The sequence below is a fragment of the Heteronotia binoei genome, chromosome 18, assembly GCF_032191835.1.
Source record: "Heteronotia binoei isolate CCM8104 ecotype False Entrance Well chromosome 18, APGP_CSIRO_Hbin_v1, whole genome shotgun sequence".
Taxonomy (NCBI): domain Eukaryota; kingdom Metazoa; phylum Chordata; class Lepidosauria; order Squamata; family Gekkonidae; genus Heteronotia; species Heteronotia binoei.
Window position 1 is genome coordinate 43,108,963 of NC_083240.1, and position 15,680 is coordinate 43,124,642.

General features: G+C 46.9%; 1 protein-coding gene across 1 annotated transcript in view; it reads left to right on the top strand.

Annotated features, from left to right (window-relative positions):
- The first annotated feature begins 5,951 nt into the window (after positions 1–5,951).
- APPBP2 (amyloid beta precursor protein binding protein 2) overlaps positions 5,952–15,680 on the top strand; it is a 64,986-nt gene continuing 55,257 nt past the window's right edge. The window contains exon 1 of the mRNA XM_060258992.1: positions 5,952–6,358. Within this exon, the coding sequence (XP_060114975.1) occupies positions 6,218–6,358 (141 nt within the window). The 5' untranslated portion in view covers positions 5,952–6,217. The remainder of the gene's footprint in view (positions 6,359–15,680) is intronic.

Here is a 15,680-nt window from a genome sequence, read left to right on the forward strand (position 1 = left end):
GCCTATAAGAACATAGGCTCAAAAGAGACAACAACAGAACACCACTAGTAGTCACACAGCTCTCAACTCAAAACAGTTCAACACATCATCAGTGACTAACAACCTCTACTGAATAATAGCAGTTCTCTTTCACAAGCATTGGGGGGGGGGGGAATCTTCTCTTGCACACAGACAGCTCCCCAACTGTAAAACAAGTCCTCACCCACAATAATACAACATCTAACTTGAAGATGGGACACAGGTAGCAGAGCTTGCACTACCCAGATGCCAATGTTGCTGTCATATACATCCAAGCAATGCAATCACCGGGCCTAACAACTACACCATCTCAGGCTTATTTACTTGCTTATCTTCTAACATTACGCCATTAACTGCCAACATTGCTTTTCCGTGCTCTACATAGAGCAAAGAGGTCAAACCCTATGCCAAAAGATAAATGGACACAAATCTGACATCAAAAATCATAAGACGGAGAAAACTGTAGGAGAACATTTCAGCCTGCCAGGACACTCACGGGAAGGGGGGGGGGCGCCCTCAAAGTAGTTGTTTTATTGCAAAGGAACTTCAGCAACAGACTGGAAAGGGAAATAGCTGGGTTACAAGTTGTTATTACACTCAGAACAATTAAATCCCCAGGACTTTACAGGGATGTTGGTTTATTATTTCACTACATATGTTAATCTCATTCAGTCCTTACATCTGTAGTCTCAAGAGCACATATTCAACCAGTGGTTTGCCAGCTGCACTGGCTCCGGATTGAGGACCAGGTCAGATTCAAGGTTTTGGTATTAACCTTCAAGGCCTTGAATGGTCAGGGGCCAGTGTAAGTTCAGGACTGCCTTTTCTGGTATTATGCTCTGGGGAGCAACATCTCTGGGTAACCCCTGGCCTGAAAGACATCTGGTTGCCCTCAACCAGAACCAGGACCTTTTTCAGCCCTGGTTCTGGCCCGATGGCACTCTCTTAGGATTGCCATCCTCCAGGTGGGGCCTGGAGATCTCCCACTTTTACAACTGATCTCCAGCTGGCAGAGATTGGCTGCCCTGGAGAAAATGTCTGCTTTGAAGGGTGGACTCTAGCTCATTGTACCATGCTGAGGCCCCTCCCCTCCCCAATCCCCACCCTCTCCTGGATCCACCCACAAAGTCTCCAGGTATTTTTGAACACAGGCCCGGCAACCCTAAACTCTGCCTAGTGGCATCTGAGCCCTCTGAGATGTTCTACCAGGCCTATGGTAGGACAGCAACAAACCTCCATCTCTCGCCCTTTTCCTCTTCCCTTCATCAGGAGGATATAAACTGACATCAGATGCCTCTAGATGAGCTTATTGTCGCACTGTATTGGTTTTAATTGCTTTAATTGCAATTATTTAAATTGCTTCATTTATTGATGTGCTGGTACACATCCTGAGCCCTTTGGGGAAGGGCGGTTTATAAATTGAATAAATCAAATCAAGAAGGGCTATACATCCTCTTTACTTGATTTTGTTTCTTATTTGGAATAGTGATTGTAATGTAATTTAGAATGGTAGGCTGGAATGCATTTTTGGAGACAGAGGAGATATAGCACTGCACAACCAATCACTCCACCTTAAAGAAAAGGATGTTATTCGTTACCTCCCTGCTGGAGAGCAGTTGGATGGAGCATAACAACAGTTAATTACCTTCAGCATTCGGCAAGTAAGAAGGGTATATTTGCACATCAATCTCCAATTTTGATATATTTATTTCCTTCACTATGTCCCTGCACCCACCGGGAACTAAACCCAAACAAATGGTGACCATATAAACCAAGCTTGTTATTTCAGTTTGGTCCTTGTATCCATTAAACAACCTTTATTAGGCGATTCATAAATTTAATAAATAATTATTATGCTTAAGCTAATTTGCTCCTCACCCAATACTTATATGTATGACCTGGTAACTTTCATTTCAATGTAAAGCTTATACCTTGAATAAAACTTTGTTGGTCTTAAAGGTGCCACGGGACTCTAATTGTGCTCTGGGGTACTTTGCCCTTACTAAGGCAACTCTAAACACCCTTTTTAATTCACTGGTTTTAGAATGGTGTAACTGTTTAGGACTTCACTGTATATCAGACGTGGCCAAACTTGCTTAATATAAGAGCCACACAGAATAAACATCAGATGTCTGAGAGCCACAAGACACGAACGTCAATGTTGGAAGGAAGAAAGCGAGAAAGCGAGAGAAAGAAAGAGAGAAAGAGAGAGAGCGAGAGAAAGAAAGAAAGAAAGAAAGAAAGAAAGAAAGAAAGAAAGAAAGAAAGAAAGAAAGAAAGAAAGAAAGAAAGCAGGCATAAGGGAGGGGGGAGGGAAAGAAAGCAACTCATTGTATTCTCCAAGTTGCCGGCTGGCTTGGCTCAGAGACGTGATTTAGAGAGAAATGCCATCTCCGAGCCAGTTGATGGGGCTGTGGGGGCTTCAAGAGCCACACACAATGTGTGAAAGAGCCACAGGTGACTTCCAAGCTGTAGTTTGACCACCCCTGCTGTATATATTTACAGAGTCTCCCAAGGAAGGGAACTTCACACCTGTTCAAAATATGGTTGCCAAATTCCAGATGAGGCCTGGAGATCTCCTGGAATTACAACTGATCTCCAGACAAGATCAATTTCCCTGGAGAAAATGGCTACTTTGGAGGCGAACTCTATGGCATTAGAGCCAGCTGAGCTCCCTCCTAACCCCACCCTCTGCCCCCCAAACTCCAGGAATTTCACAATCCAGGGTCGGCAACCCTACTTTAAAGGCCCCTTGCCCCAAGGTCCTAGTTTTTAAAAGACTTCCTTTTATCAGGAAGGGGAAGCATTCTACACATGCTTCCCTTAGTAACGCTGGAGGGAAAAGGACTGTAAGATTCATATGCTCTGAGCAATTTGTCTCCTTTCGGGAGGGAAGACACTGCTGGTGCTCAGGGTTAGGCTGCTCTTTTTCAGGAGGCAGGGAGAAATCTCATCCTTGAAAAGGCACTCCCCACTAGGTCAAAGGCTCAGGTCCTTTATTTTCAGCTGGGTGCGAGCACTTCATACAGTAAGGAGACTTTTGGCCATTGGGGTTTTAAAAAGGATTCCATTCTCCTGGAGAAGTACTCTGCACATGGCCAGAGCACTTTCTCTTTCAAAGCAACTCTGCCCCCCCTCCTTTTAACAGAAAGCAGTCTAAATTCACTCAGGGCCGCCTTGCCTTTAACCTAACCCAAAACAAAACTCTCATGTGACACAAAATTGGGGCACGTGGTTATATAAATAAGTGTGGCAAAGTGGCTAGAGATGTTGACTGGGGAGATCCTGGTATCCTCACCATGCCACGATAACCCCCAGTAAGCCACAATACTCACTAGGTAGGGTTGCCAACTCTGGCTTGGAAAATTTCTGGATATTTGGGGGCAGTGCTTGGGGAACTGATTTTGCTTTCTGAAACTGCCATTTCCTCCAAGGGAACAGATCTCTGTATTCTGGAGATTACTTGTAGTTCCTGGAGAACTGCAACCTACACCTGGAAAGTGGCAACCATACCTACTTGGTGACCTTGGGCTTTTCATTCAGCCCCAACTTGGTCTCCATGACAGGGCTGTTGTTTAGATAATATGAACAAGCACCTATGCTTGCTTTAGTTCTTCAAAGGAAGGGGAGCATAAATATTGGATGAGAAATTTTGCATATTTTCACAGCACTTTTCTTCTTGGGCTCTTTAAAATAATCTGGTGCTCAGAAGAGCCACTCTGCACACGATCAGAGAGCCATAACTTGGAGAGACCTAAGTGGGTAGCCGTGTTGGTCTGAAGCAATAGAATAAAGAGTCTGGTGACACCCTTAAAACCAACAAAGTTTTATGCAAAGTATGAGCTTTCGTGTGCATGCATGAATCTGAGGAAATGGGCGTGCACGCAAAAGCTCATACCTTAAATAAAACTTTGTTGTTCTTAAAGGCGCCACTGGACTCAAACTGTGTTGTATTGGAGAGGCCCAAGTTGGAATCCAGAGGCACCCTGAAAACCAACAAAGTTGAGGAGAGCCAGTTTGGTATAGTGGTTAAGTGTGTGGACTCTTATCTGGGAGAACCGTGTTTGATTCCCCACTCCTCCACCTGCACCTGCTAGCATGGCCTTGGGTCAGCCATAGCTCTGGCAGAGGCTGTCCTTGAAAGGGCAGCTGCTGTGAGAGCCCTCTCCAGCCCCACCCACCTCACAGGGTGTCTGTTGTGGGGGAGGAAGGGAAAGGAGATTGTGAGCCGCTCTGAGACCCTTCGGAGTGAAGGGCGGGATATAAATCCAATATCTTCTTCTTTCTTCTTCTTCTTAATTCTGGGTATAAACTTATGTGCATGTACAAAGGAGTGTGCACGCACACAAAAGCTTCTACTCACAATTAACCTTTGTTGGTCTCAGGGTGCCACTGAACTCAAACTTTCAGTTGTTTCAGACCAGGGGTGGCCAAACTTGTTTAACATAAGAGCCACATAGAATGTCAGATGTTTGAGAACCACAAGACAGGAAGGAAGGAAGGAAAGAGGAGGAGATGATTTTGGATTTATATCCCGCCCCCTGCTGTGAATACGTTGTGAAAGCAACATCACCCCAGAGTCGGAAACGACTGGTGTTTGCACAGGTGATTACCTTTACCTTTTTATACTCTGAATCTCAGAGCGGTCACAATCTCCTTTACCTTCCCCTCACCCCACCCCTACAACAGATACCCTCTGAGGTAGGTAGGGCTGAGAGAACCTTTACAGCAGGGGACAACTCCTGCGAGAGCCATGGCTTACCCAAGGCCATTCCAGCACGTGCAAGTGGAAGAGTGGGGAATCAAACCGGGTCTCCCAGATAAGAGTTTGCACACTTGACCACGACACCAAACAGGAAGGAAGGAAGACCGGGGGGAGGGGAGGCAGAAAGAAAGCAACTTTAACTTTAAATCTTCACCCAATGGGTGATCAACACATGGAATTCGCTGCCACAGGAGGTGGCGGCGGCGACAAGCATAGCCAGCTTTAAGAGGGGATTGGATAAAAATATGGAGCAGAGGTCCATCAGCGGCTATTAGCCACAGTATATATATGTGTGTGTGTATGCGTGTGTGTATATATATATATATATCTCGACTTGACTTCGCGAACGAAGATTTAAGAAGGGTGCAATAGTCCACGTTTGCTGCAGGCTCGCTGGTGGCTGACAAGACCAATGTGGGACAGGCAGGTCCGGCCACAGCGGCTGCAGGGAAAAGTCTGATTTAGGGTTGGTCCTGTAGCAGTGCGATTCTTCCTCAATCTCCTTTTGTCCTCAAGACCAGCTATGCGTGCGTTCTCAAAGGAAGAGACAGCCTGGCGGATGGTGCGCCTCCATGCTTTGCGATCTGAGGCGAGGTCAGACCACTGGTGATGGTTGATGCGACAGGTGCCAAGGGATTTCTTCAAGGAGTCCTTGTACCTCTTCTTTGGTATATATATATACACACACATATATTGGCCACTGTGTGACACAGAGTGTTGGACTGGATGGACCACTGCCTTCTCTTATGTTCTTCTGTGACACAGAGTGTTGGACTGGAGGGGCCACTGGCCTGATCCAACATGCCTTCTCTTATGTTCTTATGTGCCACAGAGTGTTGGACTGGATGGGCCACTGGCCTGATCCAACATGCCTTCTCTTATGTTCTTATCATTCTCCAAGCTGCTGGCTGGCTTGGAGAAGTGATTTAAAGAGAGAAATGCCTTTTCCAAACCGGTCAAGGAGAGGGCTTCAAGAGCCACAATTTGGCCACCCGCCTGAACCTATCTTCTTGGAGCCCCAGTTGCCTTAGGCGGGGGGGGGGGGGGTCCGCTTTTTTGGAAGCGTTTTGATACCTGGCTTTTTTTTTTAAAAAGGTCTCTTGTGAGAAGGAACCGGCGAGGCTTGCGGCCTTCCTTCCTTCCCTCCCCCTCAGGCCCCGCCGCCGCCGCCGCTAGCCCGCCCGCCTCTTTCCCTCCCTCCCGCCAAGGCCGTCGAAGGCGCCCCCAGCGGCTGCTGCCCGCCAGCCCAGGCCTCGCCCCTCCGCCTCAGCAGAGACGGAACTCGCCGGGCTGGGCGGAGCGCCGAGGAGAAGGAGGAGGAGGAGGCCGAGCCAGGCCCGAGCTGCGCTGAGGCGAGACCCGGCGAGGAGGCGAAGGAGGAGCGGGCGGCGCCGCGGCGGATCTCCCCCCTCGAGCCCTCTCGGCACACGCAAGATGGCGGCCGTGGAGCTGGAGTGGGTGCCCGAGACGCTCTACAACACCGCCATCTCGGCCGTGGTCGACAGCTACGGCCGGGCGCGCCGCAGGGACATCCGCTCCTTGCCCGAGAACATCCAGTTCGACGTCTACTACAAGGTGAGGGGAGCAGGCCGCCCAGCCCCGCCAGGCCCCGCCGCGCTGCTGCTGCTGGAGGACCGGAGGAGGAAACCCCGCGGGGGTGGGGAAGGGGCTTCGGGAGCCTCCTCGGGCCCCGCCATTTTGAAGGGGGCGCCCCCCAGCTGGGGCCTGCGAAGCCTTTTCCTCGCCCCCTCCCCGCAAGCGCGTACTTTTTTTGCAGCCTCATCTACAGAATGTTTCTCTCCCCCCCCCCCTTTTAGACTCAATATTGCATTTTTTTTATTTTTATCATCTTATTCTGGGGAAAATGTTCTCCCTTATTGGCCACTCTGGTACATGTCCCCCCCCCCCGCAGGCATTTAAAAGGTGTGTGTTCCCTAAGCTGCAGAGTCTTGTGAGCAAAAATTCTACTTTGTGAGCATGAAAGTTGTGAGCTCCTGCATCAATTAGTGTGCTGGGGGGTGGGGGGTGGGTCAGTTTTTTTGGAGCTAAGACAAAAAGGTGTGAGCCAGAGGCTAAAAAACCTGTGAGCTGGCTCACGCTCACTCAGCTTAGAGGGAACACTGCCCCCCACCCTAGGGTTGCCAATCCCCAGGTGGGGGCAGGGGATCCCCCGGTTTGGAGACCCTCCCCCCCGCTTCAGGGTCATCAGAAAGCGGGGGGGAGGGGAGGGAAATGTCTGCTAGGAACTCATGATTCCCTAAGGAGGCTTATTCCCACAGAAAATAATGGAGAATTGATCTGCGGGTATCTGGGGCTCTGGGGCCCCTGTTTTTTGAGGTAGAGGCACCAGATTTTCAGTATAGCATCCAGTGACTCTCTCCAATATACTCCCTAAGTTTCAAAAAGATTGGACCAGGGGGTCCAATTCTGTGAGCCCCCAAAGAAGGTGCCCCTATCCTTCATTATTTCCTATGGAAGGAAGGCATTTAAAAAGGTGTGCTGTCCCTTGAAATGTGACAGCCAGAACTCCCTTTGGAGTTCAATTATGCTTGTCACACCCTTGCTCCTGGCTCCACCCCAATGTCTCCTGGCTCCACCCCCAAAGTCCCCAGATATTTCATGAATTAGACTTGGCAACCCTACCCCACCCTATTTTGCTTACTGTGACCATCTCCCCCCTTTCTCTAGGTGAGTGCTGCCACTGTTAAAAAAGAAATTATCCTTCGAAATTACTCCCCCTCCAAAAAAATAGGGTTGACAATCCCCAGGTGGGGGCAGGGGATCCCCCGGTTTGGAGGCTTTCTCCCGCTTCAGAGTCATCAGAAAGTGGGAGGGGGAGGAATGTCTGCTGGGCACTCATTATTCCCTATGGAGACCGGTTCCTATAGGGAATAATGGAGAATTGATCCTTAAGGCTCTTGGGGAGCTGGGTTTTTTTTAGTTAGAGGCACCAAATTTGCAGCATAGCATCCGGTGCCTCTCCTCAAGTTTTGAAAGGATTGGACCACAGGGTTCAATTCTATGAGCCCCAAAAGAAGGTGCCCCTATCCTTCCTGATTTCCGGTGGAGGGAAGGCATTTAAAAGGTGTGCAGTCCCTTTAAATGTGATGGCCAGAACTCCCTTTGGAGTTCAGTTATGCTTGTCACAATCTTGCTTCTGGCTCCACCTCCAGTATCTCCTGGCTCCACCCCCGAAGTCCCCAGATATCTCTTGAATTGGAGTTGGCAACCCTACCCCCCAAAAATATCTGAACCTCTCCCCCCCATTTCTCTTTGCTTTGCATCCTTTCCTTTTAGGATTTGCCCTCCTGCAATCTGTTTTGGCTAATGTGCTCCTTTTTCCTTGAGAGTATTCTCAATTTACCTGTAAAATCAATCTCCCACCCCCCAAACACACATGCACACTGTAGACATTGTATCTAGCAACCAATTCTTAATGTGAGTTCTCCTGAATAGTAACTGCCTTCTTTTCTTTCCACCTCCCAGCAGTAAAACTGGCTCCCTGGGGTCTTTTTCACTTCAGCTCTCCATGAGGGTTGGAGGTTTCCACTTGTGAGAAATTGATTTCCTCTACACTTCCTTTTTTTTGTGTGTGTGTGTTCTTCACTGGCACCCACACGTTACAATTTCCTTTTCCCCATTTGGTTGTATTCCTTATGCTAAGCTTTTCCCCCTCAGAATTTATTTTAATCTTTATATATTTTCCTCTGGAGCATGGAAAAACCAAACCTATTTCCTTGTGTCCCCCCCCCCCTACACACACAGCCCATTCATTGCAGAACTTTTCCCCTCCCAATCTGTATAATCTTGTCTTTGCATCACAAATATCCTAACAACAGTTTCTTTCATTGCAATTATAGGAATTTTGGGGTGGGGGAGGTTGATCAAAGGAGGGGCTGGGGGTCAAACGCTCGATCTCAGAAGGTAAGCAGGGACAACCCTGATAGTACTTGGATGGGAGACCACCAAGGAAATCCAGGGTTGCTACACAGAGGCAGGCAATGGCAAGCCACTTCTGAAGGTCTCTTGCCTTGAAAACCCCAAGTGGTCATCGAAAGTCAGCTGTGATTTGATGACACTTTCCACCACCACTAGTAAATCACATTTCTGCTCTCCCCACTGTCGATCTCCTTGTAGAACTGGCAGATCTATCATAGTCAGAATTGTTCTAAATATGCATTTAGCACATCTTGTGTACTGTCTCTGAGAGGGCAGAATGGTTTCCAGTTGCAATCTTGGACGCTGCTGTTCTTTTGTGTGAAGATGATCCAGGAATACTGGTCAGTAGAACTGGGTTGCTCTTTACAAATCAGAGAGCTTTTTCTCCCTTCCTCCAGCTTCAATGGGTGCTGTGTTGATGAGCATGTTTACCTTGAGACATTCAGTTGACACAAGAAAAATGTAGCTTTTGTTTTTCTAAAAGTACTGCCTCTGTTCATTTTATTGCTGCCATCTTCATTTGGCTATCTAGTTAAACATTCAGAGGGGGCTTCCTGAAATCCTCAGAACTGTCAGCTTTGGAGACCTGAGTGTCTTGACTCTTCTTGATATTTTCTTTGAGAACTGCAGTTTCTTGTTTTGCTGTCAGTGGAATATGACGGTCTTTATCCTTAGATGTAAATCTTACTTAGGGTTACCAGATGCCCTTTTTTAGAGGACATGTCATTTTTTTTAATATCCTCTTTTGAGGGCCTTAAAATATTTTTTTTAATATCCTCTTTTGAGGGCCTTAAAATGATGAAAATGTCCTCTTTTGGGGTTGGAAGGTTAGGAATATTCCTTGTTAGCAGTTATCACAGCTTAAATAGATTCGCTGTCGTACAGCATTTCAGTCATTCACATTGTACTAGGGTGTTTATCCAGCTTTCTTCCACAAAAATGATAGTGCTCTAAGAGATTCTTTTAAAGGATGTAAAAGGTGTTCAGTCTCCACTTATGATCTACGGGGGTGCCATCATGTGGGCCTATTTTTTTTAAGACAGTGATTGATTTTATTAACCTTGAAAAGTGTGTGTGGATGTACATTTCCCCCCTATATGTTTGCTTAAAAGGGTGTCTCAAATAGGAGGGACTCTCCCCTCCCCTATTTGTATTGAACACTGACCTAGTATAGAAGGACAGTGAAATGTAATGTGATCCCTTGAAGTCACTTCCAAACGCCCTCTCCAAAGGAAAAAAAGAGAGCTCTTTCAAATAGCAGTATTTTGCCAGGGAGTAGGGAAATACAAAATGTGGGAGCCCTCCCACGCTCGAAAGAATCTTGAAACATCTAGCGCAGGCTCTAGGAAGGGTATGTTTTCCAGAAATGTCTCTATGCGCTAAAGGCGAAAGTCACTGCTCGTTGGGATAGAGCTGCATTATTTAGAAAAAAGGGAGAATTAACTCAGGTTTTTTTTGGGGGGAGGGGTGGGGGGAGGTTGGAATCTGTGATTTCTGAGGAAGAGCAGAGAAGAAATTTTCCCAACACCAGCTGGAAGCTGTGAATAATGCCTTTTTCACTTGGTTTGTTGAGGTGAGGGAAGCGAGAAATGCACACGTTTCACACTTTTTAATACTTACTGTGAATGCTTAAATAAGCACTTTGATAACTTCCATTGCTTTAATGTGCATTGCTTTCATGTGCATTATTATAATACTGTCGGAATATCCAAGCCGTGTATGTCTGCTGCTTGCCGGCTGCAGTTGCAGGATTCCGTCAGTCTTTTGGTAGTGTAAGACCAGATGGGTGAACCAGCCTGGTGTGGTAGTTAGAGGGGTGAAGCACTGGCTGGAAGACCCAGGTTTGAATCTTCTCTGCCATGGAGGCTCCCTAGATGACCTTGAGCCAGTGATTCATTCTTGGCCTAGCCTACCTCATAAGGTTGTTGTGAAGCTAAAGTGCAGGAGGAAAGATTTAAGTTTTAATTGCTTCAGGCCCCCATTGGAGAGAAAAGCAAAGGTAAAAAAAACTAAATAAACTGCCCCCTTAGACTGGATGCCCTTCGGTTAACTTCCCTGTATTGGAGATGTAGTTCCCTTTTTTCTTGATTAGTATGCACTTAAATGTTTATCCAGGTTTTGGTGTCATCCAGGAAAGAGTTCTGGCTTTGGAGAAAGCAGACCTGATCCTAGCACTTATCATAACGATGTCCTACTGATAAAATGGGGATAATAATAAAGTAATGATCATCAATTGCTTTGAACGTTCATGACCTGGATTTTCTGTGTGAGCAATTGTGTGTTTCACTTAGATCTTACTGAATACAAACTCTGTCGCTGCAGTGCTGAAAGCTAATATACCAGGGTACTGTGATTGGGGGGGCCTTAGTGTGCTGTTACATGAAAGCTGGGTATCACCAAACCCTGAAGGATGGCAAAGAAGTGTCTAGGGAATGTTGCTGAAAATGACACATAATGCTAACTTGATTTTCAGATATGTCTAGATTTGATTTTGAGAAAAAGAAAACGCCTCTTAGCTGTTTGCAGGCACCCGTTTCAAAATCCCTGGCTTTTTTCTTAATGTCTCAAAAAGAGAGCGCATCCAAAGTAGACCTGGGAACTACTTAAATACTTGTATCCTGCATTTCCTTCTTGTAAAAGACTTGAGGCAGTTTGCATATATAATAGTCTCGTTACAACTGCATCCGTGTATAAAAATTGCCACGGAAAACAAAAATTCCATCCTGTGGCAGAATGAACATGAACATATGAACATCTGAAGGTGCCTTCTACTGAATGAGACCCTCCTGGGTCCATCAAAGTCAGTATTGTCTTCTCAGACTGGCAGCGGCTCTCCAGGGTCTCAAGCTGAGGTTTTTCACACCTATTTGCCTGGACCCTTTTTCGGAGATGCCAGGGATTGAACCTGGGACCTTCTGCTTCCCAAGCAGATGCTCTACCACTGAGCCACCGTCCCTCCCCAATGAGTCTTGCTCCAGCCTACAGGCCCTCTTCCATGCTGCTGTGCTCTCCAAGGTTTTCTCAACACCCAGAGAGGCTTTTCTTTCTCTCCGGTTCCCCATTGCCACCAGGTGACCTTTGTAAGGGATTGCCGGCGGGAAGGGTCAGGACTCCCAGTTTCCCTTCCAGGTTCTGAGGCCTTGCCTCTGTGTCGCCCACTGCCCATTGCCTGGTCACCATGGGTACAATTTATTGCCTTGTCTACTCCTGGAGGACTAGCCACTTGCCAATTGTGTGCCTTTCCCCGGCACTCCATTTAAAATAGCTTGTCCAAGACGGTGGACGTCTGTGTGGTATAGAGAACCACCATCATTATCAACAGTTACGTATTTATTAAAATGTATTAGTATTTATTAAAAATAAAATGTTCAGAAGCCTTTTTTTGGTGGAGCACCAGATTGAGCAAGGGGTTCAGGAGAAATGGGTAAAATACAAATCCTCTGTCCCTCTCTCTATACATGCCCTATCAGCTGTTAAAACATAGAACAGGCTCTTTAGTTTAGGGAGTTGCAAATCTCTACAGATTTTCAGTCACCTAAAAGTTCTCCTCAGTTCTTCAGGTCAGCACATGGTCAAATGGCTTCCTCAGATGATAACTGTTGTTGTTGTTGTTGTTAATGAATCATCCAATCGCTCTTACCGCAGGGCTCTGGGTGATGTACAGGATATAATTAAAAACATTAAAGTAATAAAAACAAAATATATAAATAGAGGGAAAGGAAAGATCCCCTGTGCAAGCACCAGTCGTTTCCAACTCTGGGGTGACGTTGCTTTCACAATGTTTTCACGGCAGACTTTTTACGGGGTGGTTTGCCATTGCCTTCCCCAGTCATCTGCACTTTCCCCCCAGCAAGCTGATTACTCATTTTACCAACCTCGGAAGGATGGAAGGCTGAGTCAACCTCGAGCTGGCTATCTGAAAACCCAGCTTCTGCCAGGGATTGAACTGAGGTCTTAGGACTGTAGTACTGCAGCTTTAACACTCTACACCACAGGGCTCTTCATATAAATAGAGCAATACAACAAATCTACAAAAGTCAGATGGTGAGTTTATAATTCTTCCTCATTCTGGACCTCTGCAGGTAGGCGGAAGGAAGAGCAAGTAAGTTTGGAGAGTAAGAGGGGCTGCCAGCCAGTTTAGAGACCATTGCTACCATCAATCAAAAAACAGAGAGTTCCACTAGGTTGGGGCCAGGGCTGAAAAAGCCCTGGTTGAGGACAGCTGGATGTCTTTGGGGCTAGGGACCAGCAGCAGATTGCTATCCAGTGAGTATAATGCTCTCCCAGGAACATACTGGAAGAGACGGTCCTGTAGGTGTGTCGGTCCCAGACCACTCAAGGCCTTAAAGGTCAACACCAAAACTTTGAACTTGCCTCGGTACTTCACTGGAAACCCATGTAACTGGAGCAGCACAGGTTGTATATGTGCCATCTGTGACTTCCCCATCAGGACTCGTGCTACTGCGTTCTAGATCAGCTGGAGGTTCCGTGTCAGTCTTAAGAGCAGGCCAGTATAAAGCGAGTTCCAGTAGTCTTAACTTGGATGTGGCCAATGCATGGATTACCGTGGCTAAGTCTAGGCACGACGGGAAAGGGGCCAGTTGCCAGTCCTGGTGGCAGAAATTGCCAACCTGGTAACGTGTGACTTGGATCTCCATATTCAAGGAGGTATCCAAAATCGCTCCCAAACTCTTGACAGACTGCGCTGGTGTCCAGAACAGGAAGTCTATGCCCCAGCATCCTGCACTCAGCACCCAAAACAAGGAGTTTTTATCATATCTCTTTCTCCACCCACTGACCAGGTCAAAGAAGTTCTTCCTGAAGTCTCCAGAAATTTCCTTCCTGAAACCTCTTTAGCACTTAACACCTGCAAATTTCTGTTCCCTGCTTGGAGAAGGGGGGGGGACTGGACCCTTTTATTGTCTGTAGCTAGACCTATTAGCATTTCTGAAAAAGGTAAAGCAAGCACCAGTCGTTTCGGACTCTGGGGTGATGTCGCATCATGACGTTTTCACGGCAGATTATTTATGGAGTGGTTTGCCATCGCCTTCCCCAGTCACCTACACTTTTCCCCCAGCAAGCTGGGTACTCATTTTACCGACTGCAGAATGATGGAAGGCTGAGTCAGCCATGAGCTGGCTACCTGAACCCAGCTTCTGCCAGGATACAACTCGGGGTGGGATCGAACTCAGGTCATGAGCAGATCTTGGACTGCAGCTTACCACTCTGCACCACAGGGGCTCTTATTAGCATTTCTTAAGAGGTAGCGAAGGTGAGCATGGAAAGCCATTGACTGACTTCCTCCTCCCTGCCTGTTCTCTGCCCAGAAAGAGGGGGGAGGGCACGTTTAAACCTCAGAGCTAAGGTTTTGCTCATTTCAAACCTCCAAAGGGAAAATACATTCCTTTTCACATCCAACACCTTATTTCAGCAAAAAGCTGGTCTAAAGGACATCAGGAGAGTTGACAGCGTGACCTTTTCTGGGAGGCAGTTGGAGCTCATGAGGGCTGCTACAGAGAACATCTGTGGTGGGTCTCATATCCTTGGGTGATGGTAGAGCCGGTAGAAGTTGCTGGGAAGACTGTTGTTGCAGGGGTTCCTACAGAGACTGAAGTGGGTCCCAGGCAGAGTAAGGTGAATTGAGTTCTGAAACCGTTTGCAAGCCAACGCAGATGTTCAAGAACTGGTTTTATATGTTCCGTTGGCTGGCTCCAGTCAAAAGCCAACAGATCGAAGCTTCTGAGTTGTCTTTAGGTCAGCCTAGCCTCACTTAGAACTTGTTACAGTAATCACGCCCGAGGGTTGCACCAGCACAGATCACCTTGGCTCGGTCAACTGCGTGTAGCCAATTTCCAAGCCTTATGCAGCTTTTAAATGTAATTTTAGCCATCGAGCTAACCTATTTCTCCAGCAGCAAAGCTGGATCAAGAAAGTCCCCCGAGTATAAGTTCACTCTAGAACATGGTTTTTGTTTTTTAAATTGAAGTTCCATGTGTTAGTTTGTCATTAGTATTTATATTGTGATAGCAGCTTCACAGTTCCTTGCAGACAGTTCCCTCTCTTCACAGGAGAGCCAGTTTGGTGTAGTGGTTAAGTGTGCGGACTCTTATCTGGGAGAACCGGGTTTGATTCCCCACTCCTCCACTTGCACCTGCTAGCATGGCCTTGGGTCAGCCATAGCTCTGGCAGAGGTTGTCCTTGAAAGAGCAGCTGCTGTGAGAGCCCTCTCCAGCCCCACCCACCTCACAGGGTGTCTGTTGTGGGGGAGGAAGGTAGAGGAGATTGTGACCACTCTGAGACTCTTTGGAGTGGAGGGCAGGATATAAATCCAATATCTCCATCTACCTCACAGGGTGTCTGTTGTGGGGGAGGAAGATAAAGGAGATTGTGAGCCGCTCTGAGACTCTTCGGAGTGGAGGGCGGGATATAAATCCAATATCTTCATCTACCTCACAGGGTGTCTGTTGTGGGGGAGGAAGGAAAAGGAGATTGTGAGCCGCTCTGAGACTCTTCGGAGTGGAGGGCAGGATATAAATCCAATATCTTCATCTACCTCACAGGGTGTTTGTTGTGGGGGAGGAAGGTAAAGGAGATTGTGAGCCGCTCTGAGACTCTTTGGAGTGGAGGGCGGGATATAAATCCAAAATCTTCTTCTTCAAATGGAAAAGTCCTTTAAAAAAAAAATCAAGTTCCTGGGGTTAACCCAGCATACAAGACAACAGTGTTATTCTGCTTGTGTGTTTGAGGCGGGGTGTGTCATACTCGAAATAAACAGAATTTTAATGCGACCAGGTATTTGGGAATGTTTCAGTAGTGAAGTATGTAAATTACAGTGGCGTGCAGTTCCAAACATTCAAATGAACTGTGATTATTTTTTTTTTTAGTTTTTGTTTGTGATGTTTCTGATAATATCACTCTGCTAGAAAATCCAGCTCCTAGACAGGGATATTTTGGTGGA